At 40.9% G+C, this 24,570-nt stretch overlaps 1 protein-coding gene across 2 annotated transcripts; it reads right to left on the bottom strand.

Annotated features, from left to right (window-relative positions):
- Positions 1 to 849: 849 nt before the first annotated feature.
- Positions 850 to 23,042, bottom strand: LOC146454010 (uncharacterized). 2 transcript variants are annotated; one of them, XM_085096074.1, is made up of 7 exons: positions 22,924 to 23,042; positions 17,966 to 18,253; positions 14,883 to 15,115; positions 6,272 to 12,474; positions 4,243 to 4,311; positions 3,540 to 3,696; positions 850 to 3,008 (listed from the first exon to the last, which is right to left on the bottom strand). In XM_085096074.1, exons 2-7 carry the CDS (start codon positions 18,251 to 18,253, stop codon positions 2,840 to 2,842), a joined length of 7,119 nt encoding a protein of 2,372 aa, XP_084952200.1. In that variant the 5' UTR covers positions 22,924 to 23,042; the 3' UTR covers positions 850 to 2,839. The 2 variants fall into 2 exon arrangements, with proteins under 2 accessions (XP_084952200.1, XP_084952201.1); XM_085096075.1 differs by having other exon boundaries at positions 3,540 to 3,693.
- Positions 23,043 to 24,570: the final 1,528 nt, after the last annotated feature.

Genomic DNA, 24,570 nt, shown 5'->3' with positions numbered 1-24,570 from the left:
AAGTATGATTTTCTAATTCGATTATTAGTTCGGATGCTCTACCACTGAGCTGAAGGATACTCGTGGGAGCTAAGGCCATTAAGCTAGGCTCATGGGACAAACATCCTGCATATTGCTAGGATTTGAATGTTGATGAGTGCCGGGATGTGAGGGAAAGAAATCCCGTTGTTTTTAAGCCTGGTAAATAAATGATACATATATTCCTCAGTCAGTCATACTCGGAACCAATTTCTGTAAGGCGTGATGTTGTGAAAAGAAGTCCATGGACCATAGATTTTGTGTGATGTGGGAATCAGGCATTTAGTAGTCGGTAACCCTGGCAACCAGGCGAGCGTTCACAAATCGCCGAAATGAAAAGTTTACACGCTAGTTAGGGTCACCCACCAAGCCCCCCCCCTCCCCCCCTCAAAGGTTAAGCATCTTTCATTCGGTTTTGTGGTAACATTTCACCCAAGAAACAGCCATACTATTGCAACAATTAAATCCCAACTTTGATGTTTTTAACCTTTTAACTAACAGTAATCAGCATCAAATTTCTTCTTGTAATATCAGAGAATTAAGGTATGATCACCCAAGGTGAATTTTTTTTCGTGATATTCTAATAACTTCTCCCCAGCACTTTAACAAGAAGAGTACATTGGGAAGAGAAAGGAGAATTTGTTACTAAGGGTCAAGGCCTTATAGGCAGATGGCTATGGAAATGAACTACTGACTGCCTTTTGAGACTTCCGAAGATAACTCGACAATTTTCAAAGATGTCAAAAGAGAGAGTTCAAATCTTTCCATCCCTGAAAATAGCCAAAAAACAACAACTAAAAAAAAACCCAACAACAACAAAACAAACTAACATACAAAGCATATAAATAAACAAATTTATTTAGTTTACTTACTGCGTAAAAACCGAATTTAACAATTTAAAAAAACTATATCAATTACGTTACTTTTCAAAATGGCAAAGATGCAGTACTTTTAAAAATGCTAGAAAATGACTAGCAAGCAATCCCTTTCACCCCTCAAGGATCGAGAATTTTTTTTGGTGAATCACTATTCGTAAGAAATTGCCCAAGAAGGGAAAAAGGAACGCCTTACATCTAGCCTAAACAGGGCCTTGTTAATCTTCCTTGAAGTCGACCGAGGCCCCTCCACGTGTATTTCTTTTCGCTCGTAGGCCTTCCGCTCACACGTGTTCGGATGAATACACCCTGAAACGAGATTTTTTTTAAAAACCTCGCCTAAATTGGAGATTTTTGACAAGGGAGACTTATCTTTTTCGTGCAGACGGTAAAAAAAGCATGCAAACGGAGGTTTTCGAAAACAGGCACCCAACCACATCGATAGAAGTCACTAGGAAGTGCAGTTTTGGGTCGTTTAACATTCACATGCGTGTGGACAACGAGGCAAATGAAAACGGATATGTGCGCACGGACAACCTGAGTTTTTAAGAACCATCGCCTCAAATACAAACGATCGGAACACATAAGCGTTGACGGTGGCTGAGTAACCCACATGGTGAACAATAATGACGCTTCGTAAACACCTAACTTTAATACTTCATTCGAAAAACGCTGGCTTTAAGGACATGACCTCACATTAGAAGGAATTATACAAAAATAAAACGATGACAATAGAGGGAAAATAACGAACCACCACCAGGAAAAAAGAAAATCAAATAATGGGAACCAAGGAACCAATGAAATGCTACTGGTCTTCAAGCGAACCACGGGCATTACAACTGCACACAAAACGGTTTCTTTGTTTCTCTGCGCGCTATGGCCCTGTGCGGCCAACAGTTTTTTTTAGGGGATTAAGTGAGCTGGGGCACATGCGCAGTAGAGTCCGGTTGAGACTCCTTTGCATGCAACTCCTGCGGGATGTTTGGTTTTCCGCCATTGCAAAAGCTTTCAAAAATACAGTAAACACCCAACATTTAAGAACCCACTTTTATCAAGATCAGCCTGAATAAAGTCTTCATATATTTATTGTAAGGTTGTTACATAACAGGACTGAGTTGCTCGGAGCATGGTTAGCGCTAGCATTTGGTTAAGAGGTATTAAAACCTATAGGTTGTTATGGTATTTAACCCGGGTTAGCGCTAACCATGCTTCCAGCAACTGGGCCCAGGTGTCTAAAATGACGAATTTCAGCCTGGAGGTTCTTAATCCACTTGTTCTTTTATGCGGGTGTTTACTGTATCACAACAAACAGCTCCTGCAATTACTAAAGAACGTTTGTAAATAAAAAATTCAGCTAACTTTCCGAAGGTGAGCGCGATTCAAACAGATGAAAACAGCTTCCTGAACTCTCCGACGGTATTTGAAAAAGTGCTTCTCATCTGACAACAACGCGCGCATGCGCCTGGGGTGACACAGTCCCTTTACGACTGTTAAAATTTGAATTTTTCCTAAATTTCAAAACTACAAATCATTAAGCTTTACTTAAAAAAATATAAAAAATTCAAAAAATCATCCTTAGTGGTCAATTTTAATCTAAAACACTGCAGGTCGTTTCTTCTACGCCTTCAGCCTCTTTTCAAAGCAAACCCTTCAAATAAGAATGGCGTTAATTTGAACATGACTTAGAAACCATTTTCACCTGAACGGCTTAACCGGTTTACACTCTATGACTTGTCAACTCAACAAATTTAAACATGCCATTTTGATTTGTGTTTCAAAAGTGCCGGATCGACTTGAAAACACATTTATGAAAATCGGATGTCAAAAATTTGTCAGGCCAACAAATCGTAGGGTGTAAACTGGCCTTATGCTGCCTTACAAATAATAGCCGGGGACAATTCGGGAATTTCGTTTGCCGTTTGATTGGTTAATGCCAGTTTCTCCCATCACAGCTGATCAACATGTTCCACAGGGTTCTCACCCTGGGGCTGTCCGGGAGTGAAGCGGATCTTCTCGTCCACAGTCACCTTTCGGGGCTTGTAGAGGCGAAGAGATTTATTCAACATCGGAATGTGGACACTTCCGGCGACACAACTTTGGGAAGCCATATCACACCTGCGTACAGAAACAAACAATACGTAGACCACATTAATTAACCTTTTAAGTGTTCTTGGGGTGCTTTGAACAAGTTATACTGTTGCTGTGGTAACCTATTATGACGAAAAACTGACCACAGCTTGCTTATCAACGATGGGGCATTTTTTGATACCACTATTGTTGTATCAACTGATAATGATAGCAGTAATGATTCATCGAATTATGGAAACTGGACACTGCTCTGAGCCACATTAACCGTACTCTATTTCTCCACAATCTTCAAAAGAAACTTGAATCAAAAAGTATACCAGTAATAATCAAAGATCAGGAAGTGCGTTCGATGATCTCGATCCCACGCTCTCTCTCCTTTGCCAAAATGGTGATGATGTCATCTGCCCCTGCAAAAATCTGCGGAGATGCCACATACGCGTCCCAAGATCCATTCATTCACCTTGGGTTTGAGTTATCGAGAGTCGATTGTACTGAATTCTTCCACATGAAATGTAGAGAGAGGGATTAAAACCAGTAAGAAGAAACCGATGTTTTTACCTGTATCCACAGGGACAGCAGTGTTCTCTGTCCTCACAACAGACGGCATGGGACATCGGACAGCAGCCGTACCTCCCATCAGACATTTCACAACAAGTTTCGTAATTCAGGCATTCAGAGCCATCTGGGCATTCAACATAGTTGGCCAAACCATCTGCTGACAGAACATGAAACGATCACGTAACTTAAGCCTTTAAACCCTAATAGTGATCAGCATCGAATTTCACCTTGCAATATCAATGGTCATGAGAATTGAGGATATGATCACCCAAGGTGAAAACGTTTCAATATCTGCAATAAGCACGAATGGTAATAACAAAAACAGGCCACTGATCGTCTCCTATTCAAGCTGGTTTAAGAAGGTTGGAAAAATACTTCGTTTCAAAGCCTTTACGGGACAATTGCGTGAGGAGAAACGGTAATTCATACGAGAAAAAATAGTTTCAAAACAAGAATGTTACTTCAATAAGAAGTTATGTTAAGACAAGGCGACTTCATGAAATGAAATGAAAAATGTTTGGACACATGCGGTACCTACTGCGATCCCTCTGTGACAGGTTTTCGGTTAAAAACGAATAACAGAGACAAAGCAAAACAAACAATAAAAAAACTAAACTGAAATCGAAAGAAAACAACAAAGGCGACACAACAACAGAAACAATTAGAAAGTCCCTGGACGTTCCAATTCATTTTATGAACATACCTGATTTCGTCCCTATGGCTGGAATACTGGCTATCATACTGACTTGCTCTCCCTGTCTGTCGCATTTACCTAAAACAAACCAAATAATTGTTTTTTAGCAAGGCATCATTTTAATGGGAGTCCAGTAGACCACATGGGTGCACTGATTTACACGTGATTCGTTTGATGGAAATATCATCGAGTGGGGAATGGGTGGTTCGGGACCAAATTGAGGTCTATTTTGTCATTTCGTTCCTTTTGGAAACGTCTGTCCGCACTCTCTTTCTACCCGCGTTTACCAATAGGTAACGGTGCCTAAGCTTTTAAAGGAGAACTTTCTCTTATGAAACAATGACAGGCCCAGAATACATTAACTCGAAATTCATTATTAACAATGACTCAACATCTTGTAAAACTAAGAATTACTAAGTGTGAGCTAGCAATTCTAATCAGGCAAAGTGGTGCGGTGTCGTGGAACAGCTTACTTGAATACCTGAAACAATCGTCATCAATGCCCTAGTTTAGATCTAAAATGCCTTGCAGCAATTTCCAAACAGAGCAATTCTTTGCAACGTTGTCAATAATTTAATAGCTGCACGGCATCCTAGTAAAGAAGTGATTTTTGTTTTGTTTGTCTTATTATATTTCAATAGGTAGAACAGATTAGTATAGATAAAGAAATAAGATAAATCGTTTATTGAAAAGAAAACCTCGCAGTCCGAAGACAGAATTACGTGAATAATGTACAAGAAACAAAATCTATAATTAAATTAATCACAAAGGCCTATGATAATAAAAAAATGTATAATCTAATAGAATCGTATCACTCAGAATGACTTTATTTTAAGAAAATATACATACATAAAACATATTTATTTACATTCTTAGGCTACGGCTAACAATAAATGTTACACATATGTGTTACTTATGTAACCTTAATGGATTATCCGTGGATAAATCAAGTTGACTTAGGTCGAGAACGTGCAGGAGGGCAACTGAAAGAAATGTAATTCCAAAAAAGAGGGGAGGGGGCCGAGGTGAGGAAAACGTTTGAGCACCCCCCTGCCCCCGCTTCCGTATCTACCCATATCCTGTTTATACGTTAGTATATGTTGCAAGAACCCATGAAAACATTAAGATAAACTACCACCTTCATTATCATGAGACGACTATGTGATGATACTGTGACACTTAGGGAGAAGTGACATGTTGGTCACTTAAGGACTTAATGGGTTTTTGCGCGTGATAAACATTCGAATACCAGATTCTCTATTTTTATACAATGAACTGTGTAAAATTCGCGTTTTGATTGGTCTAGAGGAGTGTGTGATTAGAGTATAGACGCACTATTGACGTCATCGAGCGGGGTGACCGGCGCACGTGATCAGAGTCTAGAGTCCAGCCAGAGTGACTGGTCAACAAAGTTTTGCAAACTGTTTTTGCGAGTAGCGGACAAACATAGGCAAATTTTCGCAGGAAAGGAAAACTGCCCAATGAAAAAAATTGGACAAAGACCATTGAGAGTGATCTCAACCAGGACAAAAAAGCTAGAACTTTGTTGTGGAGTAAAAAGGAAGCAAATATTTGTCGAAATATGTCGCCGATAGAAATCCGGTAATGGCGAGTAATCGATTACAAATCGCAGTGAAGCGACTTACATGCTGTAATATTTGGGGGTCAGGATTTCCTTCTGGAATAAAGGTTAGTTTTGAAAATATTGTTAGTGAAAATCTTTCGGATTATACTCAAATTTAGAAGATCACAATTGCACGTGTGTAGTAGTCTAAAACTGAGTTTGCTGGAAAGTTTTTGACTCAGCTAAGGCAAAGCGATGCTTGCTTACAAAATGTGTTGACATGTCTTGGTTATTGTATAAAACAAATAGATTCCATTTTGCCGTGGGTCTGTACTCTGATAACGCACAGAGGACGTCAAAACGTGGTGAGAACATTAGTCATGCTTCTTTGTTCTCACCACGTTTTGACGTCATCTGTGCGTTATCAGAGTACAGACGCACGACAAAATGGAATCCTATTTGTTAATCACTAACCTTCCTTCAAATCACATGTGTATCCTTCAGGACAACAGTGTTTGTCATCGCTACAGCAAACAGCTTTCTCGATTGGACAGCAGCCATATGATCCTGAATGTAGTTTGCAACAGGTGCTTCCACCTGGACACTGGTACTTTTTGTCAGGACATAGTACAGAGACAGATGAGTTGGCAACTGGGTCAACTGGGGATTTGGTGGAAACCATTATAGTTTGAACAAGCCGTTCACTGTCCTTATGGCATGTGCCATTAGAGTTGCAGGTGAAGTCCTTTGGACAGCAGCCATATTGGCCAGAGGTATCTTTGCAGCACATGTAACCGTTGGGACATTCAGACTCACCATCCGGGCAAAAAACAGTGTCCACATCTTCATGCGCAGTATCCACTTTAGCTGTTTTAGTTAATGCTGATGTCGTCTGCAACATTGGCACAGTAATAATTCCTTTGTTACAAGTTCCAGCTGAGGTATCACAGGTGTATCCATTTGGACAGCAGTGGACTCCATCACTACAGCAAACTGCGTCTGGGAGAGGACAGCAACCATACTGCCCTGAGGACAATCGACAGCATGTGTTGCCATCTGGACACTCAGATGCCCCATCAGGGCAAACAACATTGTTGGCTTTAACTATTCTCTTTGTGGAAGGCATCTTCCGCAACATTGGTTGAGTCATGCTTCCTTTGTTACAAGTTCCGGCTGATGTATCACAGGTGTATCCATTTGGACAGCAATGGACTCCATCGCTGCAGCAGACAGCTTTAGGAAAAGGACAGCAACCCCACTGACCTGAAGCAAGTTTACAGCATGTGTTGCCATCTGGGCACTCAGATACACCATCAGGGCAAACAACACTGCCGGCTTTAACTATGTTCTTTGAGAAAAGCATCTCCTGCAACATAGGCACAGTCGTGCTTCCTTTGTTACAAGTTCCGGCTGAAGTATCACAGGTGTATCCATTTGGACAGCAATGGACTCCATCGCTGCAGCAGACGGCTTTAGGAAGAGGACAGCAACCCCACTGACCTGAAGACAATTTACAGCACGTGCTGCCATCTGGACACTCAGATTGACCATCGGGACAAATGACGTTGGTCGCTTTAACCAATCGCTTCAAGCCAGGCATCTTTCGTAGCATTGGTATGCTCTTGCCTCCTTCAGTACAAGTTCCAGCTGAGGGATTGCAGGTGTATCCATCTGGACAGCAATGCTCTCCATCCTTACAGCAAACTGCGTTTGGATAATGACAGCAGCCATACTCACCCGAAGCAAGTTTACAGCACGTGTAACCACCAGGACACTCTGTTGAACCATCAGGGCAAACATTAGTTTTTGAAAATTGTCTTGTTGCTGGTAACTTCTGCAACATAGGCACAGTCACACTTCCTTTGTTACAAGTTCCGGCTGACGTATCACAGGTGTAACCATTTGGACAGCAATGGACTCCATCACTGCAGCAGACAGCTTTAGGAAGAGGACAGCAGCCATATTGGCCTGAAGCAAGTTTACAGCATGTGTAGCCATCTGGGCACTGAGATACACCATCAGGGCAAACAAAATTACTGCCTTTGACAATTCTCCTTAAAGACGCCATCTTCTGCAACATTGGCACAGTCACACTTCCTTTGTTACAAGTTCCAGCTGATGTATCACAGGTGTATCCATTTGGACAGCAATGGACTCCATCGCTACAGCAGACAGCTTTAGGAAGAGGGCAGCAGCCATACTGCCCTGAGGCAAGTTTACAGCATGTGTTGCCATCTGGACACTCCGAGGCACCATCAGGGCAAACAACATTCTTCACATTAGAAACCGATAATCTCAATGGAAGGACTTGTCTGTCTCTGATACAATTTCCAGTTGAGAGATCGCAAATATAGCCATGAGGGCAGCAATGCTCTCCGTCACTACAACAAACAGCATCTGGAGCTGGACAACAACCATATACGCCTGAACTAAGTTTGCAACATGTCTGGTTTGTTGGACACTGCACTTTGTCACCGGGACAGATAACATTGTTCATTAGCGCTTTTCCCACTTTGGCATTTCGTTTTAATGAGTCAATCTTTTGTAATACTAATAGAAAACTGCTTCCTCTGTTGCATGTTCCTGCTGAAACATCACAGATGTATCCTTCCGGACAACAGTGCTTTCCATCACTACAGCAAACTGCGTTTGGGAGAGGACAGCAACCATACTCACCAGAAGCCAACAAACAGCAAGTAAAACCATCTGGGCACTCTGATTCTTCATCAGGACAAATAACATTTTTTCCTTTCAAGTTTTCCTTCAAGGATGGCATCGTCTGTAACATATATATGGGTTTACTTTCTTTGTTACAAGTTCCAGCTGAAGTATCGCAGGTGTATCCTTCTGGACAGCAGTGTTCTCCATCACTACAGCAAACTGCACGTGGAAGAGGACAGCAGCCATACTGCCCTGAAGCAAGCTTACAGCATGTGTTGCCATCTGGACACTCAGATGCACCATCAGGGCAAACAACATTGTTGGCTTTAACTATTCTCTTTGAGGAAAGCATCTTCTGAACCATTGGAACAGTTTTAATTCCTTTGTTGCAAGTTCCAGCTGAAGTATCGCAGGTGTATCCATTTGGACAGCAATGGACTCCATCGCCGCAGCAGACAGCTTTAGGAAGAGGACAGCAGCCATACTGCCCTGAGGACAATCGACAGCATGTGTTGCCATCTGGACACTCAGATACACCATCAGGGCAAACAACATTGTAAGCTTTAACTATTCCCTTTGAGGAAAGCATCTTCTGAACCATGGGTACAGTTTTAATTCCTTTGTTGCAAGTTCCAGCTGATGTATCACAGGTGTATCCATTTGGACAGCAATGGACTCCATCACTGCAGCAGACAGCTTTAGGAAGAGGGCAGCAGCCATACTGCCCTGAGGCAAGTTTACAGCATGTGTTGCCATCTGGACACTCCGAGGCACCATCAGGGCAAACAACATTCTTCTTGCAAGTTCCAGCTGATGTATCACAGGTGTATCCATTTGGACAGCAATGGACTCCATCACTGCAGCAGACAGCTTTAGGAAAAGGACAGCAACCCCACTGACCTGAAGACAATTTACAGCACGTGCTGCCATCTGGACACTCAGATTGACCATCAGGGCAAACAACATTGTTGGCTTTCACTATTCTAACTATTCTCTTTGAGGAAGGCATCTTCTGAACCATTGGTACAGTCATACTTCCTTTGTTGCAAGTTCCGGCTGATGTATCACAGGTGTATCCATTTGGACAGCAATGGACTCCATCGCTGCAGCAGACAGCTTTAGGAAGAGGACAGCAGCCATACTGCCCTGAGGACAATCGACAGCATGTGTTGCCATCTGGACACTCAGATACACCATCAGGGCAAACAACATTGTTAGCTTTAACTATTCCCTTTGAGGAAAGCATCTTCTGAACCATGGGTACAGTTTTAATTCCTTTGTTGCAAGTTCCAGCTGATGTATCACAGGTGTATCCATTTGGACAGCAATGGACTCCATCACTGCAGCAGACAGCTTTAGGAAGAGGGCAGCAGCCATACTGCCCTGAGGCAAGTTTACAGCATGTGTTGCCATCTGGACACTCCGAGGCACCATCAGGGCAAACAACATTCTTCTTGCAAGTTCCAGCTGATGTATCACAGGTGTATCCATTTGGACAGCAATGGACTCCATCACTGCAGCAGACAGCTTTAGGAAAAGGACAGCAACCCCACTGACCTGAAGACAATTTACAGCACGTGCTGCCATCTGGACACTCAGATTGACCATCAGGGCAAACAACATTGTTGGCTTTCACTATTCTAACTATTCTCTTTGAGGAAGGCATCTTCTGAACCATTGGAACAGTCATACTTCCTTTGTTGCAAGTTCCGGCTGATGTATCACAGGTGTATCCATTTGGACAGCAATGGACTCCATCACTGCAGCAGACAGCTTTAGGAAGAGGACAGCAGCCATACTGCCCTGAGGACAATCGACAGCAAGTGTTGCCATCTGGACACTCAGATACACCATCAGGGCAAACAACATTGTTAGCTTTAACTATTCCCTTTGAGGAAAGCATCTTCTGAACCATTGGTACAGTTTTAATTCCTTTGTTGCAAGTTCCAGCTGAAGTATCACAGGTGTATCCATTTGGACAGCAATGGACTCCATCACTGCAGCAGACAGCTTTAGGAAGAGGACAGCAGCCATACTGCCCTGAGGACAATCGACAGCATGTGTTGCCATCTGGACACTGAGATGCACCATCAGGGCAAACAACATTGTTGGCTTTAACTATTCTCTTTGAGGAAAGCATCTTCTGAACCATTGGAACAGTTTTAATTCCTTTGCTGCAAGTTCCAGCTGATGTATCACAGGTGTATCCATTTGGACAGCAATGGACTCCATCACTGCAGCAGACAGCTTTAGGAAGAGGACAGCAGCCATACTGCCCTGAGGCAAGTTTACAGCATGTGTTGCCATCTGGACACTGAGATGCACCATCAGGGCAAACAACATTGTTGGCTTTAACTACTCTCTTTGAGGAAAGCATCTTCTGAACCATTGGAACAGTTTTAATTCCTTTGTTGCAAGTTCCAGCTGATGTATCACAGGTGTATCCATTTGGACAGCAATGGACTCCATCACTGCAGCAGACAGCTTTAAGAAGAGGGCAGCAGCCATACTGCCCTGAGGCAAGTTTACAGCATGTGTTGCCATCTGGACACTCCGAGGCACCATCAGGGCAAACAACATTCTTCTTGCAAGTTCCAGCTGATGTATCACAGGTGTATCCATTTGGACAGCAATGGACTCCATCACTGCAGCAGACAGCTTTAGGAAAAGGACAGCAGCCATACTGCCCTGAGGCAAGTTTACAGCATGTGTTGCCATCTGGGCACTCAGATACACCATCTGGGCAAAGAACATTGTTGGCTTTAACTATTTTCTTTGATGACGCCATTTTCTGCAACATTGGTACAGTCATAATTCCTTTGTTACAAGTTCCGGCTGATGGATCACAGGTGTATCCATTTGGACAGCAATGGACTCCATCACTGCAGCAGACAGCTTTAGGAAGAGGACAGCAGCCATACTGCCCTGAGGCAAGTTTACAGCATGTGTTGCCATCTGGGCACTCAGATACACCACCTGGGCAAAGAACATTGTTGGCTTTAACTATTTTCTTTGATGACGCCATTTTCTGCAACATTGGTACAGTCATAATTCCTTTGTTACAAGTTCCGGCTGATGGATCACAGGTGTATCCATTTGGACAGCAATGGACTCCATCACTGCAGCAGACAGCTTTAGGAAGAGGACAGCAACCCCACTGACCTGAAGACAATTTACAGCACGTGCTGCCATCTGGACACTCAGATTGACCATCAGGGCAAACAACATTGTTGGCTTTCACTATTCTAACTATTCTCTTTGAGGAAGGCATCTTCTGAACCATTGGAACAGTCATACTTCCTTTGTTGCAAGTTCCGGCTGATGTATCACAGGTGTATCCATTTGGACAGCAATGGACTCCATCGCTGCAGCAGACAGCTTTAGGAAGAGGACAGCAACCCCACTGACCTGAAGACAATTTACAGCACGTGCTGCCATCTGGACACTCAGATTGACCATCAGGGCAAACAACATTGTTGGCTTTAACCATTCTAACTATTCTCTTTGAAGAAGGCATCTTCTGAACCATTGGAACAGTCATGCTTCCTTTGTTACAAGTTCCAGCTGAAGTATCACAGGTGTAACCATTTGGACAGCAATGGACTCCATCGCTGCAGCAGACAGCTTTAGGAAGAGGACAGCAACCCCACTGACCTGAAGACAATTTACAGCATGTGCTGCCATCTGGACACTCAGATTGACCATCAGGGCAAATAACATTTTCCAACACCTTCTCTTTCATGACAACTGACTGCCTACGTTTCTGTACTGTTCGTGATAGCCATTCCTTGGAAACTGTCTTAAGAATTTGCTGTAGAAATGTACTCAGGCCCTTTGATACTGTCTTGGGCAGTGCGGTGGATAGGGCCAGAATGCTGTGGGATCCAGATGAGCACCTCTTATTATCGGGGGAGCACTCAAATCCTCGTGGACAGCAGTGAATATTATCAGAGCAACACACTGCTTCTGGTAAGGGGCAACAATGATAGAGTTCACCATCTTTACAGCAGGTGTACCTGCAAGTAAGAAAAGAGTCATCTAGGCAATAGATGTAGGTGGTAACACAAAATAACTTTAAGTACATGTAAAACTAATTTGTCACCACTAGAAAGGCTTTTATGTCAATACCCTTGCTAGAGTCTAAACTCTTAATTTTTCACAGAGAAATCTTGGGATCTAGGTTTGGCCACTGTGCATTTGCTACTAACATAGTAGTGATTGGTCAGTAAGTGCTTAGAAAAACCTTACCCTCACATCCATGGAAATGAGCCTACTGGAAACACAGGTAAAGATACAATGTACATACCACATGACAGTGTCTTTTAACACACAGCGCTTAGGCTGGATCATCTCTATGTATAAGGGGGTTTAGAAACTGAGAAGCAGTGGGGAGAGAAATGAATGTTTGGTTTATCAACAGAATTGACAATGAAGGTAAATTACCCACCATAAAAAGATTTGAGTGCTGATGTTTCAGGTGTTAGTCCTTTGCAAGGGCGAATGGATGTTTACTTAGACCTGACCAGAGTCTTGTGAGAAACTAAACCAGATCGTCATAGCAAACAACAGGCTTTTGGACAGTGACTAGTTTCCAGTAAGTTTTTTTCGAAAAGGGTGCCTGGAGATTCTAAAGTTCATGAATTAAACCTTGGGTGGAAATAAAGTGCATATCTTCAAAATATGTGTGATAGAAACAAAAGAATTACACCTTTTAACGAATGCTTTGCACATTTGTTTTAAATATATTCAACTATTTGCGCAATTCCCTGACAGAAATGTAAGATTTGCTCTCTTTGTGTGTTACTTTGGTCTGTTGATGGTATAAACAGTCCTGTCAAAATGTTTTGTAGTGGTAGGCAAGATAAAAGGAGTGGTGGGCAGCAAGGGCCTGAAAAATAATAACGGATTCAAATGGTTCCCTCGGGTACATTTTGGGGGTAAACTGACCCCCATTCTTGACAGTTTTTGGATAACTTTCACTACAGCCTGGTTTTCCCTCTGAGGGCACATCCATAATCAAAAACACACTTAAGCAAGTAAGAACACTTGCGACATAAGCATAAGCACAAGAAGAATTCTTGAATTTAATGCTTATGTCGCAGTTTCCATTGTCTAATGAGTTCACAGGGACAATAATATTTAGCACAAGCACAAGCAAAAGGCAGTTAACTGTTTCTGCCATCTTGCTTAACTTCTAGAGGAACTGGTATCGAGAATCCCGTCAAGAAATGGTTTTCTGGCTGTCCCTCTTCCCTTGTGCTTTAGTAGCTGGTGTACTCACTTCCCGGCCTATCTTTATGCATACATGTATGGTTCTGTTAAGAAAACCAGTCTTAAGTGTGAAAAGGAAAGGTAATTAATTAAACAAGTACTTGGAAACCTTGTAAGGTGCAAAACAAAAATTGTTGAGCATTAGCTCTTCCTCAGAGGGAACCTGACAAAGGGCTTATGTTCAAAATGGCACCATTCGAATCTCTTTACAGTGGCCAACATACCCATCAAGTCTGCTGACAAAACCAAACATTCATTTCTACTCCCCCACCGACGCAGCACCACAGGTACTTTAGAAACTGACCCTCTTATCTAAATGTTATAAGTTAAGATTTAAGACCTTTATTTTTGGTTACAACTTGAACTACTACCCCTCATATCTTATTAACAAGCTTAAACAGCCGACAGCAAAATTGTTGGCTGCCGGCACATTTTGACATTTTGTTGTTTCCACTGAAGATACAAGAGGAGAATTTTAAATTAGATCAAGGGGTGGAGCAGATGTTAGACAAACACGTAACCCTAAACCATGAACACCTGTGGGCCATTGATTTCTGTGAGCACTTCCGTGTGTGTTCTCTACACAGAGATGTGTGTTGATCTCTTGCAAATAGACAACATTTAAAGTTCCCCCACTATTAAACACCATGCAAAAAACCCTCAGGAGGTTATTGACTCACTACTGACCATGCTTATCCAGATTTCTCCAGGATGAAGAAGCTTTAAGTATTTTTACTCCCCATGGATGGGTTCAAAGTCCATCATAGGTTACTCCCAATCCCCCACCCCCAGACCGCTCTCACGCATTTAGTCAAGGTTTCCTGATACAGTAGTTTTACCATAAACCCCATTTATACACAGATGCAGAGGTGATGGGAGGGTTAAGTGCATTACCCATTCTCATCTAGCTTGACAGAAACTCAAATTGCCATGAAATCTTTCCCTCTGAGGATTTAACTTTCAAATTTAGAAAATTCTATAAAACAACCTTCGTGTATTCTTTCTATTCCAAGTACCATCATTGTATGAATTGCTGTTTAACAGAATGTAGGGTTCTGGAACATTACATGTAACTTCTTGGTGTAAGGGACCTACACTGTACTACTCTTAAACTACTGCAAGCTTCATGTAAGACTACAGATGTTACAAGTACCTGTCTGGACAAGCAAACTTCTGGTTACATTTCACAACTTTGTCCGTGGATGTGGTCAATATGGCTGCGGGAAATTCCAACTTGGTTTGCTGACACATGCCCTTGTCACAAGAGTATCCAGAAGGACAGCAATGAAACTGGTTGCTGCCAGGTACTGAACAACAGGAGTAATCAGCTGGACACTGTCCTTCACCACCAGGACAAATAACGGTGGCTACTGAAGAAGCCTCATTCTGAAGAATTACATATTGATGGGTGAGTTTTTATGATCATCCTAAATATCACAAATCCATTATGTTCATCATCATGGCAATCACCATCATTTATCTTTAATGCGCCTCTCAATAAAATGAAAACTTTGAAGTTCAAGACTTTCAATCAATTGTAAGATTCATTGTAGAGGACCTCTTACATGTAGAAAACAAATAATGTTTAGGTAAAAGAGTCAAAGTGTCTGTACAAATGTTTTCAATTTGCATATTTTGATCTGCCAGTTACTCTATTATTGCAGGCAATTGAAATTGTTGCGGCCATAACTACGATTTGACAGTAGTGAAACCATGCAAATCGTAAGCTACATGTACCTGTATGTTACTTAATTTCAAGACCTTGCATGTTACTCGTCTACTGAATGGCATATGAACTTTCAAACAAGAAATTCACCGACACTATCCCAATAATATTAACCCTATCTAAACAGGGGAGGGGAGGGGAGGGGTGGGGTGGGGCAGATTGTGCCTGCAGTGAATTTGACAACGAATAACTTTTTTTAAATTATTCGTATAACAGCCAAAATTGAAACCTGGTGACTTTTTTAGAAATTTATCTGGGAAGAATTTGGCATGGTCAGTTAGTGTGCATAGACTTTGATGTTGCCATGGCAACCAAGTTGTTTTTTTAAGAAAACAGATAATTCCATTTTATAAATGAAAAAAAATTACTTTTCACACAGTAACTTTTACAGTACTGCTCGAAACTATGGGACCATTTGCCGCGAATTTGCCTCGGTCAATTCGCGGTTTTGATCTGCGGTTTCACCTAGGCAAAACCTCGTCTAACCGCAATAAAAACCTCGGTTTCACTTAGGTTTTTTTCGGTTGACTGAAGCCGCGGTGAAAGGCAGGACGCGGTTGGGTTTGAATAGGCTATTGTTCGCTTTGTTTTCATGTTCTTCGAGGACAATAAGCGAACTGTCGGGTTTTAGGTGTGATAAATTTCACGGAAGCGCACTCGCTCTCAAGGGAAATAATCAAAGCGCTCTGTGAGCGAACTCGTGAATTGAACTGGTAAATGTAATAATATTTCAGATTATGCCAAAAATTATTTGCTTAACGTGCAAAACAATTCATAGTTTCAAGCAGTACTGTATGTGTTGGCTCACATTAGTGCTCTTGTTTTTGATTACTTTTTTAAAATTTTGGTACTTTCCTAAAGATATGGGGAAATCTAGAAATCCAAGATGGCCACCATTTAATGGAAGTCATGATGTACTAACTACCCTGTTATATGACATCACCAGTTCTTGTTGCATGCCGCACAGAAAATATCTTTGGACATACATGTACTATTTATACTCCAAGTGTCATTGCCATATCTTTGATAGAAGTAGAGTTATGGAGGGTGGAGAGACCCCCCTCACCAGCACCTCCCAGCCACAGAAGACTACAAAAAGCCTGGTCTGCATTGTAGATGAGTTAAATGACATCTAGGTATACCACCAACATGGTGTTAAGTTTGTTCCCTTCCTCACCCCAACCTCTCGTCCCAAGCCAGAAATGATTCCTGTTGTGATAACTATTTATACAGTGTACTACAAAAACTTATTTACATATACAAGTTCACTCCCCCATTGTGACCAGTATGGGGTGGTGGTGAGTGGACACCTCCCTTAGAATTCTATTCTGTTACAATATTGAAGCCTCATTTTATCATCAATTGATAATCCATTGTGTCTTCTACAAAATGACATGGTCACATGTCACTGATGACATCAAATGACAACAATCATTTGCATTGCCACCAAATTATTGGATTTGCCTCTTGGATGTTTCAACTTCCATGAAACCACCTCAATTGGACCAAACTTGACTGCAATAATTGCAGCAATATCGATAAAAGGAAACTTATATACAGCGTGCATGTGTACTTGAAAGGTACAAATGCCGGCCAAAAACTAATAAATGAAGAAATCTAAAATTTCATGAGAAGAATCTTGTTATCAGTTCACACAACATGTTTATCAAAACTTGGTTGCCATGAAAAGAATTAATATGTTCAGGTCAAAGTATGTCCAAGAAAGTAATGAAAAGTAAAGCCACCTTTATACATATTTCCAAAAAAGTTGACACCACCGGCCCCTCCCCCCCCCCCCCCCCTCCCAACTACAGTTAATAGGGAGGGAGGCAGGGGTGGTAACAGTATAAAACTTGTCAATAAATTACATGTACATGTACAGTAGTCTGTGATAACACTTTGAGTTCAGGCACATTGTTCTCCTGTATACATGTACATGTATGCCCACATGGAGTTACAGTCAACAATATAAACCTTGAATATTGCACATGCAGGAGAATTCAGATTTAAAAGTGGGTAACTGAGACCTTTACAACCACATTTACAGCTAACACAAACTGCAAGAGGGCTCTTTAAGGTTTGGAGTTTAGTGTCAGAGGTTGTGAGTTGTACATTTATCTTTTTTAAGTAACCAAGGCAAAGAACAGGGGTTCCAATATCGAATGTCCTTGATGCGATGGCGTGATAGTGTATAAATTTAGTCAGAAGAAAAAAAAATTTACGATAATATTATTACATGTACCTTTTTATGCTTTATTTTGCATGAAATGAAAGATGAAGAATTGTTAATGGGATTTATGGGATAGTGCAAATTCCAGGCCATGAAAAGATCAAAGGTAAACGTTTTACAAGGAAGCCTATATGTACCTTATGACAAATTTGAAAACATCAAACAGTAAGCTTGTCATGAGTGTCAAAGTAAGCATGCACTAGTCATGTGACTGTTGGTGCTTTGTAGTTAGCCATAATATGGTTCTAAACATCTCTAATATTTACACAAGTTGTCTTACAGTTGTTGTTGTTGCTGGGATCTTCTTCAACAATGGTACAGTTTCATCGCCCATCATGCAGACGCCCTTGGTCACGTCACATTTGTATCCATCGGGACAGCAATGCAAAGAATCTTTACAACACACAGCATTTTGGATGGGGCAGCAACCAAAGCTGCCATTACTTAGATGACAGCATGTGGAGGAAACGGGACAACTTGTTTTACCATCTGGGCACTGGTTACTTTCGGCACCACAGGAGATCTTGCAGTTTATGAGCAGTGTTAACAGGCTCAAGTACAACCTCATCTGCACAAAAAAAATCTCAAAGTTAGATCTAGACAAGTCATATTTATCACCTAGAGATAATGTGATTACAAAGCGATAATCGGCCTCAAATCGCATCCAATCGCATAATGCATGAAAAATCGCACAATTTGAACAAAACAGACTATAAATTATTGCTTTAGCTTAAAAAAATCCGAAGATACACGTCACTTCAAGGTGATTTTACCTTTCAAAAACTTCAGAAACCTTTCAACCTTCGATGTTGTTAAGATCGATCTCCAAGGCGTTATTTGCGTGTTTACGCGGTCGGGGCCTGGTACTAAATTTAATTCTAAAGCCATTGCCTATTGGTACGGCAAAACAATCCTTTTCTGTGAGTTGACAAATCAGAATTGCTGATATATATTCATGACAGATGACATATGATATCTATACTCGTGTTGTAAGTATCAGCGAAAAACAAACAGGGAAAAGCGCTTCAAGACAGCCAAATCATGTAGCTGCCTTTGTCGAATGCGAAACTACGTCTTCATGGATAAGTTTGTTGTTAAAACGCCGGTTGTGTCTTCGACAGAAAAGAAAAGCTCGCACCTTCCAGTAAATACAACTGCAAAGGAGAGGGCAAGAAAATACCCAGAAGGTACCTTTCACGTGGATGATGGTCTTCTGTTCTGTTCATCCTGCAACGTTGTGATAGACTATCTACAACACTTGTCCAAGACATTGCATACTTGTCCATCTCAATATGCACTAAAAATTGTTACCACTGAGGGTAAAAGTTACCCAGTCTTAACCAATCAGAGCGTCGCATTTCTGAAAGCCGTCACAAGCGAGTAATATTTACCGGCGAGAGTAAACTTTACCACCGTCAAAATACCAGATGTTCTTGAAATGGCTTTTACCTCTTACCGAAATCGAGAAATAACGTGGATTGAATTTCTTTAAATTTAGATTTTCCCTAAAACAATAGGGTATTCTCATTCGAAGTAATGCATAAAAAAGCTCAAGAAAAAATCGCATAATTTTCCGCATAATAGTCCCTTCTTATCGCATAATTTGCCATGAAAAAATCGCATAATTTCCATTTTTTTATCGCACTCTATCAGAAGCCCTGTAAATTATAATGGCTTAAAGGGAGTATACAATTATTGAGAACAAAAAATTTAGATTTTCGCAAGAGCGGGAAGATTTGAATAGACTCCGGCAAACTCGCCATTTTCAGCCGATCGCGCGGTGGCATAAATAATAAACATAGTAAACATTTTACAGTTTTCGGCTTCCAATCATTAATTTTCTAATGAAACAATAGATTTTGAGATTAGATGCAAACATAAGCCGAAAAAAAGAGCGGGTAAATCAGAAAACTGGGCGAAACTTTGATAAGATTTTGTTGTTTACAACAAGCAAGACGCGGCTAAATTAAAAACGTGAGCTTCTTTGGCAAACTTGAGAAAAATACTTTTCTGAACTGCTCTAAACACCTAACGCAACTTCCACTACGCTATGATTTAAATACAGTCATTGCAAACCTAGAGAACTTATCAATTTGGCACTCGACTTGAGACAATAAGTTTTACAAAATCAACTCTATCTAAAATACTACACGCAGAGCAACTCACATGAATTCATTGTAGCTGAAACAAAATTTTCACTACACCAGGACGATTCCACTCTCTTTACTTTCCTTTAGGCAAATGTTGACAGTTTACCGAATTTTTTAGCGGGCGTTTTCCCCCAAAACAACAAGAAAATCGTAGAAAAGGTTGCATTGTTGTTGGGATTGAACTTTTGATGCCAAGCAGACGGGCAACGGGTAATCCAATCACAGCACAGGATTTGACTTATCTTGCTGGCTCGAGGAGCCAGCCATATAATAAGCTGGGATTTTGCAAGAAAGCTATTTTGAATTTTGCATATAAGGGTGACACACTTTGACCAATGCATTTACATGTAATGTGTGAAAAACATTCTGACCAAATTATGTTAAAATCTGAAAAATCTAGATACCCTACATGTACATGTACGGACTGAATACTCTCAAAACCAAACCCTTTAATTTTGGCGTCCAAAGATTTACACAGTTTTTGAACCCCATAACAGCAACTGTGCACAAGGTCATGAAACCAACCAATCAAAAGTAACATAGAAAATCCCTACAAAGACTTGTGGCAAATCTAATTATTGAAATTCTTGGGAAAGGCATAGCGGTCACATTCTCCCTGCCACTCTGTGCGTGTGTACTAAAGTCAGCCATGGGCAAAACTTAAGGAAAGCAATGTGTCGCATTCTGCCTCCCTCAATTCTTCTCTGATCTGTGAAGTCGAAGATTGTATTGAACCAGGAACCCTTGTCACTCTCTGTGACAGGCTAGATTTTCTTTTTCTCATAGCAAAATTCAAGGAATTGCTTTTGGGGTCCTGCATACATCTGGTTGTGTTCATTAGCCAAACTTTTTCTTTGATACATTTTCATGACAACATTTCTAAATACGAATTTTTGACAAGCATGACACTCAAATATTTTCGAATGAGATGTAAAAGAAGGTCCCAACTGAACCCAGTTGGCCGGGAAAGTTCAGTGGGGAGATTACAGAAATTATGACACTTAAGTGGTTAATTAACATTACTTTACTCAGAAAAAAAAAACTATTTTCCCCAATAACTTGCCCAGATTTAAAATTTACTTTTTTCTGTTTACGGAAATAATTAAATTAACACTTAATGAACTTTAAAGGGACAATGTCACTTTGAATAGCCAAAAAAAAAAAGCATATTTGTATTGATCGAAATATCAAAATAATGGTTCCCTTTTGTTAACAATAACTCTACGTAGTACACAAAAACTAGTGTTAACTCAATTATCTTTGGCTGTAGATGGCCAGGATTGAAACGGTTGCAACTTGAAGAACGATTACACCAAATTTTGATCAAAAGGAAAAACTTCTGTGAAAAGCACTTGGGAGAGTGCTATGCTAAGGTCTAAGGTATATTTTGTGGCCAGTGGGAGTCGATTTTGGCCTGTCACCTTTTTAAAATAGATATACCAAATTTTGTTTCTGTTGTTCAAACAAAATTGCTTCAAAATAACATTCTTGGATTGGCGAATTTTGGGGCGATGCATTCTAATTTCTCCACTGCTCTCTGAAATCTCCTCAAAATCTCAGCTGAAAACTCACCACACTGAAATATTGGCGATTTTTCAGTTGATTAGAACGGCATTCTTAGCTTTTTGCACAGTACTGTAGATTGTTCGAAAGGAAAGAGAGTTTATCTCTTCCTTTAACATTTTTGAATTGGTCTCCACCAGTCACATCCCACAATGAAAGACCCCATGCATATCAGACAATGCTAGTAAAGTTGATCTGAGGATCTGAGCCATCTGTAGTGAAAGTCCCTGAATAAAGATGTCTGAAAAATGATTTACTGGACCACACTGCATTTCAGGCAAAGCCAGTGTTGTTGATGATGTTGATGTTGGCCCAGTTGTTCAAAGCCTGATTAAGCTAATCCTGGGTTAATGTGAACTTAGATTTGAGTTTATTTACTAATCCATCGCAATTCTTTCAAAAGAGTTTTGTCCCTCAGTTTTGCCTTAGTTTTTTATTTACCATTTGCTTAAAGTTAGCCTTTAAAATGACTTTTGTTCATTTTTAATCAGTTATACATGTACCTTTTAATCGCGGATTTAAGTGTTAATCGGCTTCTGAACAATGTCAGGGCCCTGAACATCTATCTTTACCAAACCCAAGACAAGTGGCATGCCACCATGCAATGTAAAAAAATCGCCATCACACAAAAGGCAAGAAATCATGAAAATTCAAGTGACCCTACCCCCGCCAGGAACAGCAAGATCAGTCAAAAGTCCTACCAGCGAGCCAAGAATCATAATCAAATCCCCACCCTATGCCCTGCTCCCTCCCCCCTCCCTCCCCCCAACCGGCCAACATTATTTTGGGAGAATCCAAATACGGATTTGTGATCTCAGATCATTCCGACCTTGCTGCATCAAAGGAACCGACGAATCCACTCTGGACAAGGATTTGTCAGTTCCTTTGATGCGGCATGATCCGGATGATCTGAGATCACAAATCCGTTTTTGGATTCTCCCCAAAAAACGCACCCTAGGTGTATTATGCTGAATAGACCGAAAACGAAACTTCCGCTTGTCAATGAAGACAATGAAGCTATGAATAACCTTCATTTTCATACTTACAAAAGGAAAGGACAATTTATTATAATAATTACACTCCGATCTCTCTGCTTTATAAAGAAAGAACGGGAATTCCAGATCGTTCTAGCAGTGAATTAATGCCAATGGCATCCAACATATACAAATTTTTATTCCAGAGAGCACGTCGTTCAATTCGAAACCGCGCGCATCGTTCAAGATCACAGCTTTGAAACGGAAATCAGCAAATCCTATTTTCATGATAAAGATCAATTAAACTTCGAAAGAATTGGTCAGCTGTGCACAATATTATGCTAGTAAGACAACTACTACTATTAATAAGCTTACTTTATTGAATATCTGTCGACTGTATAACTTACTCGATTCAAGCGATCGAGAATTCCCGGCTTAGAAATGACAAAACCTTTGTTAAAGCGCAAAAACACTTTCCTATAAACACGCACTGAACAAACACCATGCAGCCACGGGAAAGAAAGAAAAGAAAAGTTTTTGGAGGTACTTACCTTGCCAACACCGCTCCTTATGCGGAGTAAATGCAGAATGTTCGCGCAGAACTTTCGCAGAAAGTAAAAATTGTTTGCGTTCGCAGGAAACTCGTGACAGACGCCTGATGCAGGCGAGACCCTACTCTAGTCCCCAGTTTCCTCTCCATTGTGTGAAGTCGCGTGCCTCACAAGCGCGAGCACGCTATCACGAGTTTGCTTTACGGTAAAGTAATTATTTATTTATTTTAGCTTGTCATTTTGATCTAAATAATTAAATTTACTATCTTGAAATAGCACATCAAGTTCAGCACTGATGCAGTTTATAATCAAAGCCGCCGAGGTACCACTGATGAGGAGATTGTTCTGATTGGTCAGCGGTGACCAAAAAACGCTTTCCCGTCGCTCCTGGCGACTAACCGCTGGCCAAAGAGCCTGAAGACTCTGGATACGAGATTGGACGTCTTGAAGTCAGAATTTTGTAAAATTGTCAAAGTGTTTGGATACCAACATACCAAATTGTACTCGTTGTCTGAAATTCTCGAAATTATGGTAAAATTCTTTAAGAAAAATTCTGGAATTTTCTTACCTAAGCCTATTTAGAGGACATAGGAGGCAACGTGACAAACAGCGTAAGGCCCAATTTGAGTAGCGCTCGATCTTACTTCCTTGTTACTGTGTGTTGGCGTGGTTTCGGCCTGAGTACGAAAATAGATCCTGACGTGCGTGGTGAAGTGAGATCAACACCTCGGTCACACTTGTAACTGACTGAGTACAAGAATTATGAGAAGTCATTTAATCTTTCTGCGATCAAAGCAAAACAACAAACAGAAGCAACTTAAAAAAAAAAAAAAGCAATCATGTGTGTCAAGCCGGTTTGCGCAGAAAGCCGATTTTAGCGAGCACTCGAGTGTTTTTAGTTCTCGTGATTTCATCGTGTTTCAGCCTGTTAGCCTTTGTTCCAAACAGGATTAGAAATTCAGAGCTTCTTAAGTGACATGAGACATGCATACACGCGGAAAATTTCGCACTTTCTTTACATGGTAAAGAAACCCGGGTGTCACTAATCCGGTGGAACTGCACACGTGGAACTGCGCAACCCGCGGAACTTATTGGGAACCTGTGGAACCAATCAACACTGACTTATTTTTACACTACTCACTATATTTAATAAGGGTGTCACTGTCATGTATGGAACTGCAGACCTCGGGACAGAGGAATCTGCAAAAATATATTAAAAATGACTTATGTATTTTAACAGATTTTAATTTGCACTACTCGCTTTTGATTACATTTTACATCCAAGCAACAGTCATCACTAGCCTTTCGCTTATTACCAGAAATATTTTACACTTCAACAGCCCTCGCTGTTTAAGGCTAATTTCTTAAAAATCAGTCATCTGCAATCTGATGTGTGAAGGATTCGTTTTTTAATAGAAAATGATGTAATGGCATTTCGCACCTTTACATCCGGCCGAGATCAGTCATTCACGATGTAATTATATGGGCATTCTTTGAGATCAGAAACACAAAGATTACACAACAATGCGTCCGACTGACAATGTATCTCTTGTTCACTGGCTTAGCAATCGACGGAATATGCAGATGGCACCTAATTTCCTCATACTAAAACACTTCCTTGCTTCCTGAGCCAACAAATTTTATCAC

Source organism: Pavona decussata, unplaced genomic scaffold (genome assembly GCF_977016875.1).
Source record: "Pavona decussata unplaced genomic scaffold, jaPavDecu1.1 SCAFFOLD_321, whole genome shotgun sequence".
In the NCBI taxonomy this organism is placed as follows: domain Eukaryota; kingdom Metazoa; phylum Cnidaria; class Anthozoa; order Scleractinia; family Agariciidae; genus Pavona; species Pavona decussata.
Note: the sequence above shows the minus strand (reverse complement) of the source record. Positions and strands in the feature narration are given on the sequence as shown.

Bases quoted from the DNA above. Each gene is read 5' to 3' on its own strand.
- LOC146454010 (XM_085096074.1), bottom strand. From the start codon at position 18,253: ATGAGGTTGTACTTGAGCCTGTTAACACTGCTCATAAACTGCAAGATC. The intron at 15,116-17,965 runs GTAAGACAACTT...GTAATTCTTCAG, and splicing joins TCCCAGCAACAACAACAACT to AATGAGGCTTCTTCAGTAGC. The intron at 4,312-6,271 runs GTTAGTGATTAA...GGTTTGTTTTAG, and splicing joins CACATGTGATTTGAAGGAAG to GTAAATGCGACAGACAGGGA.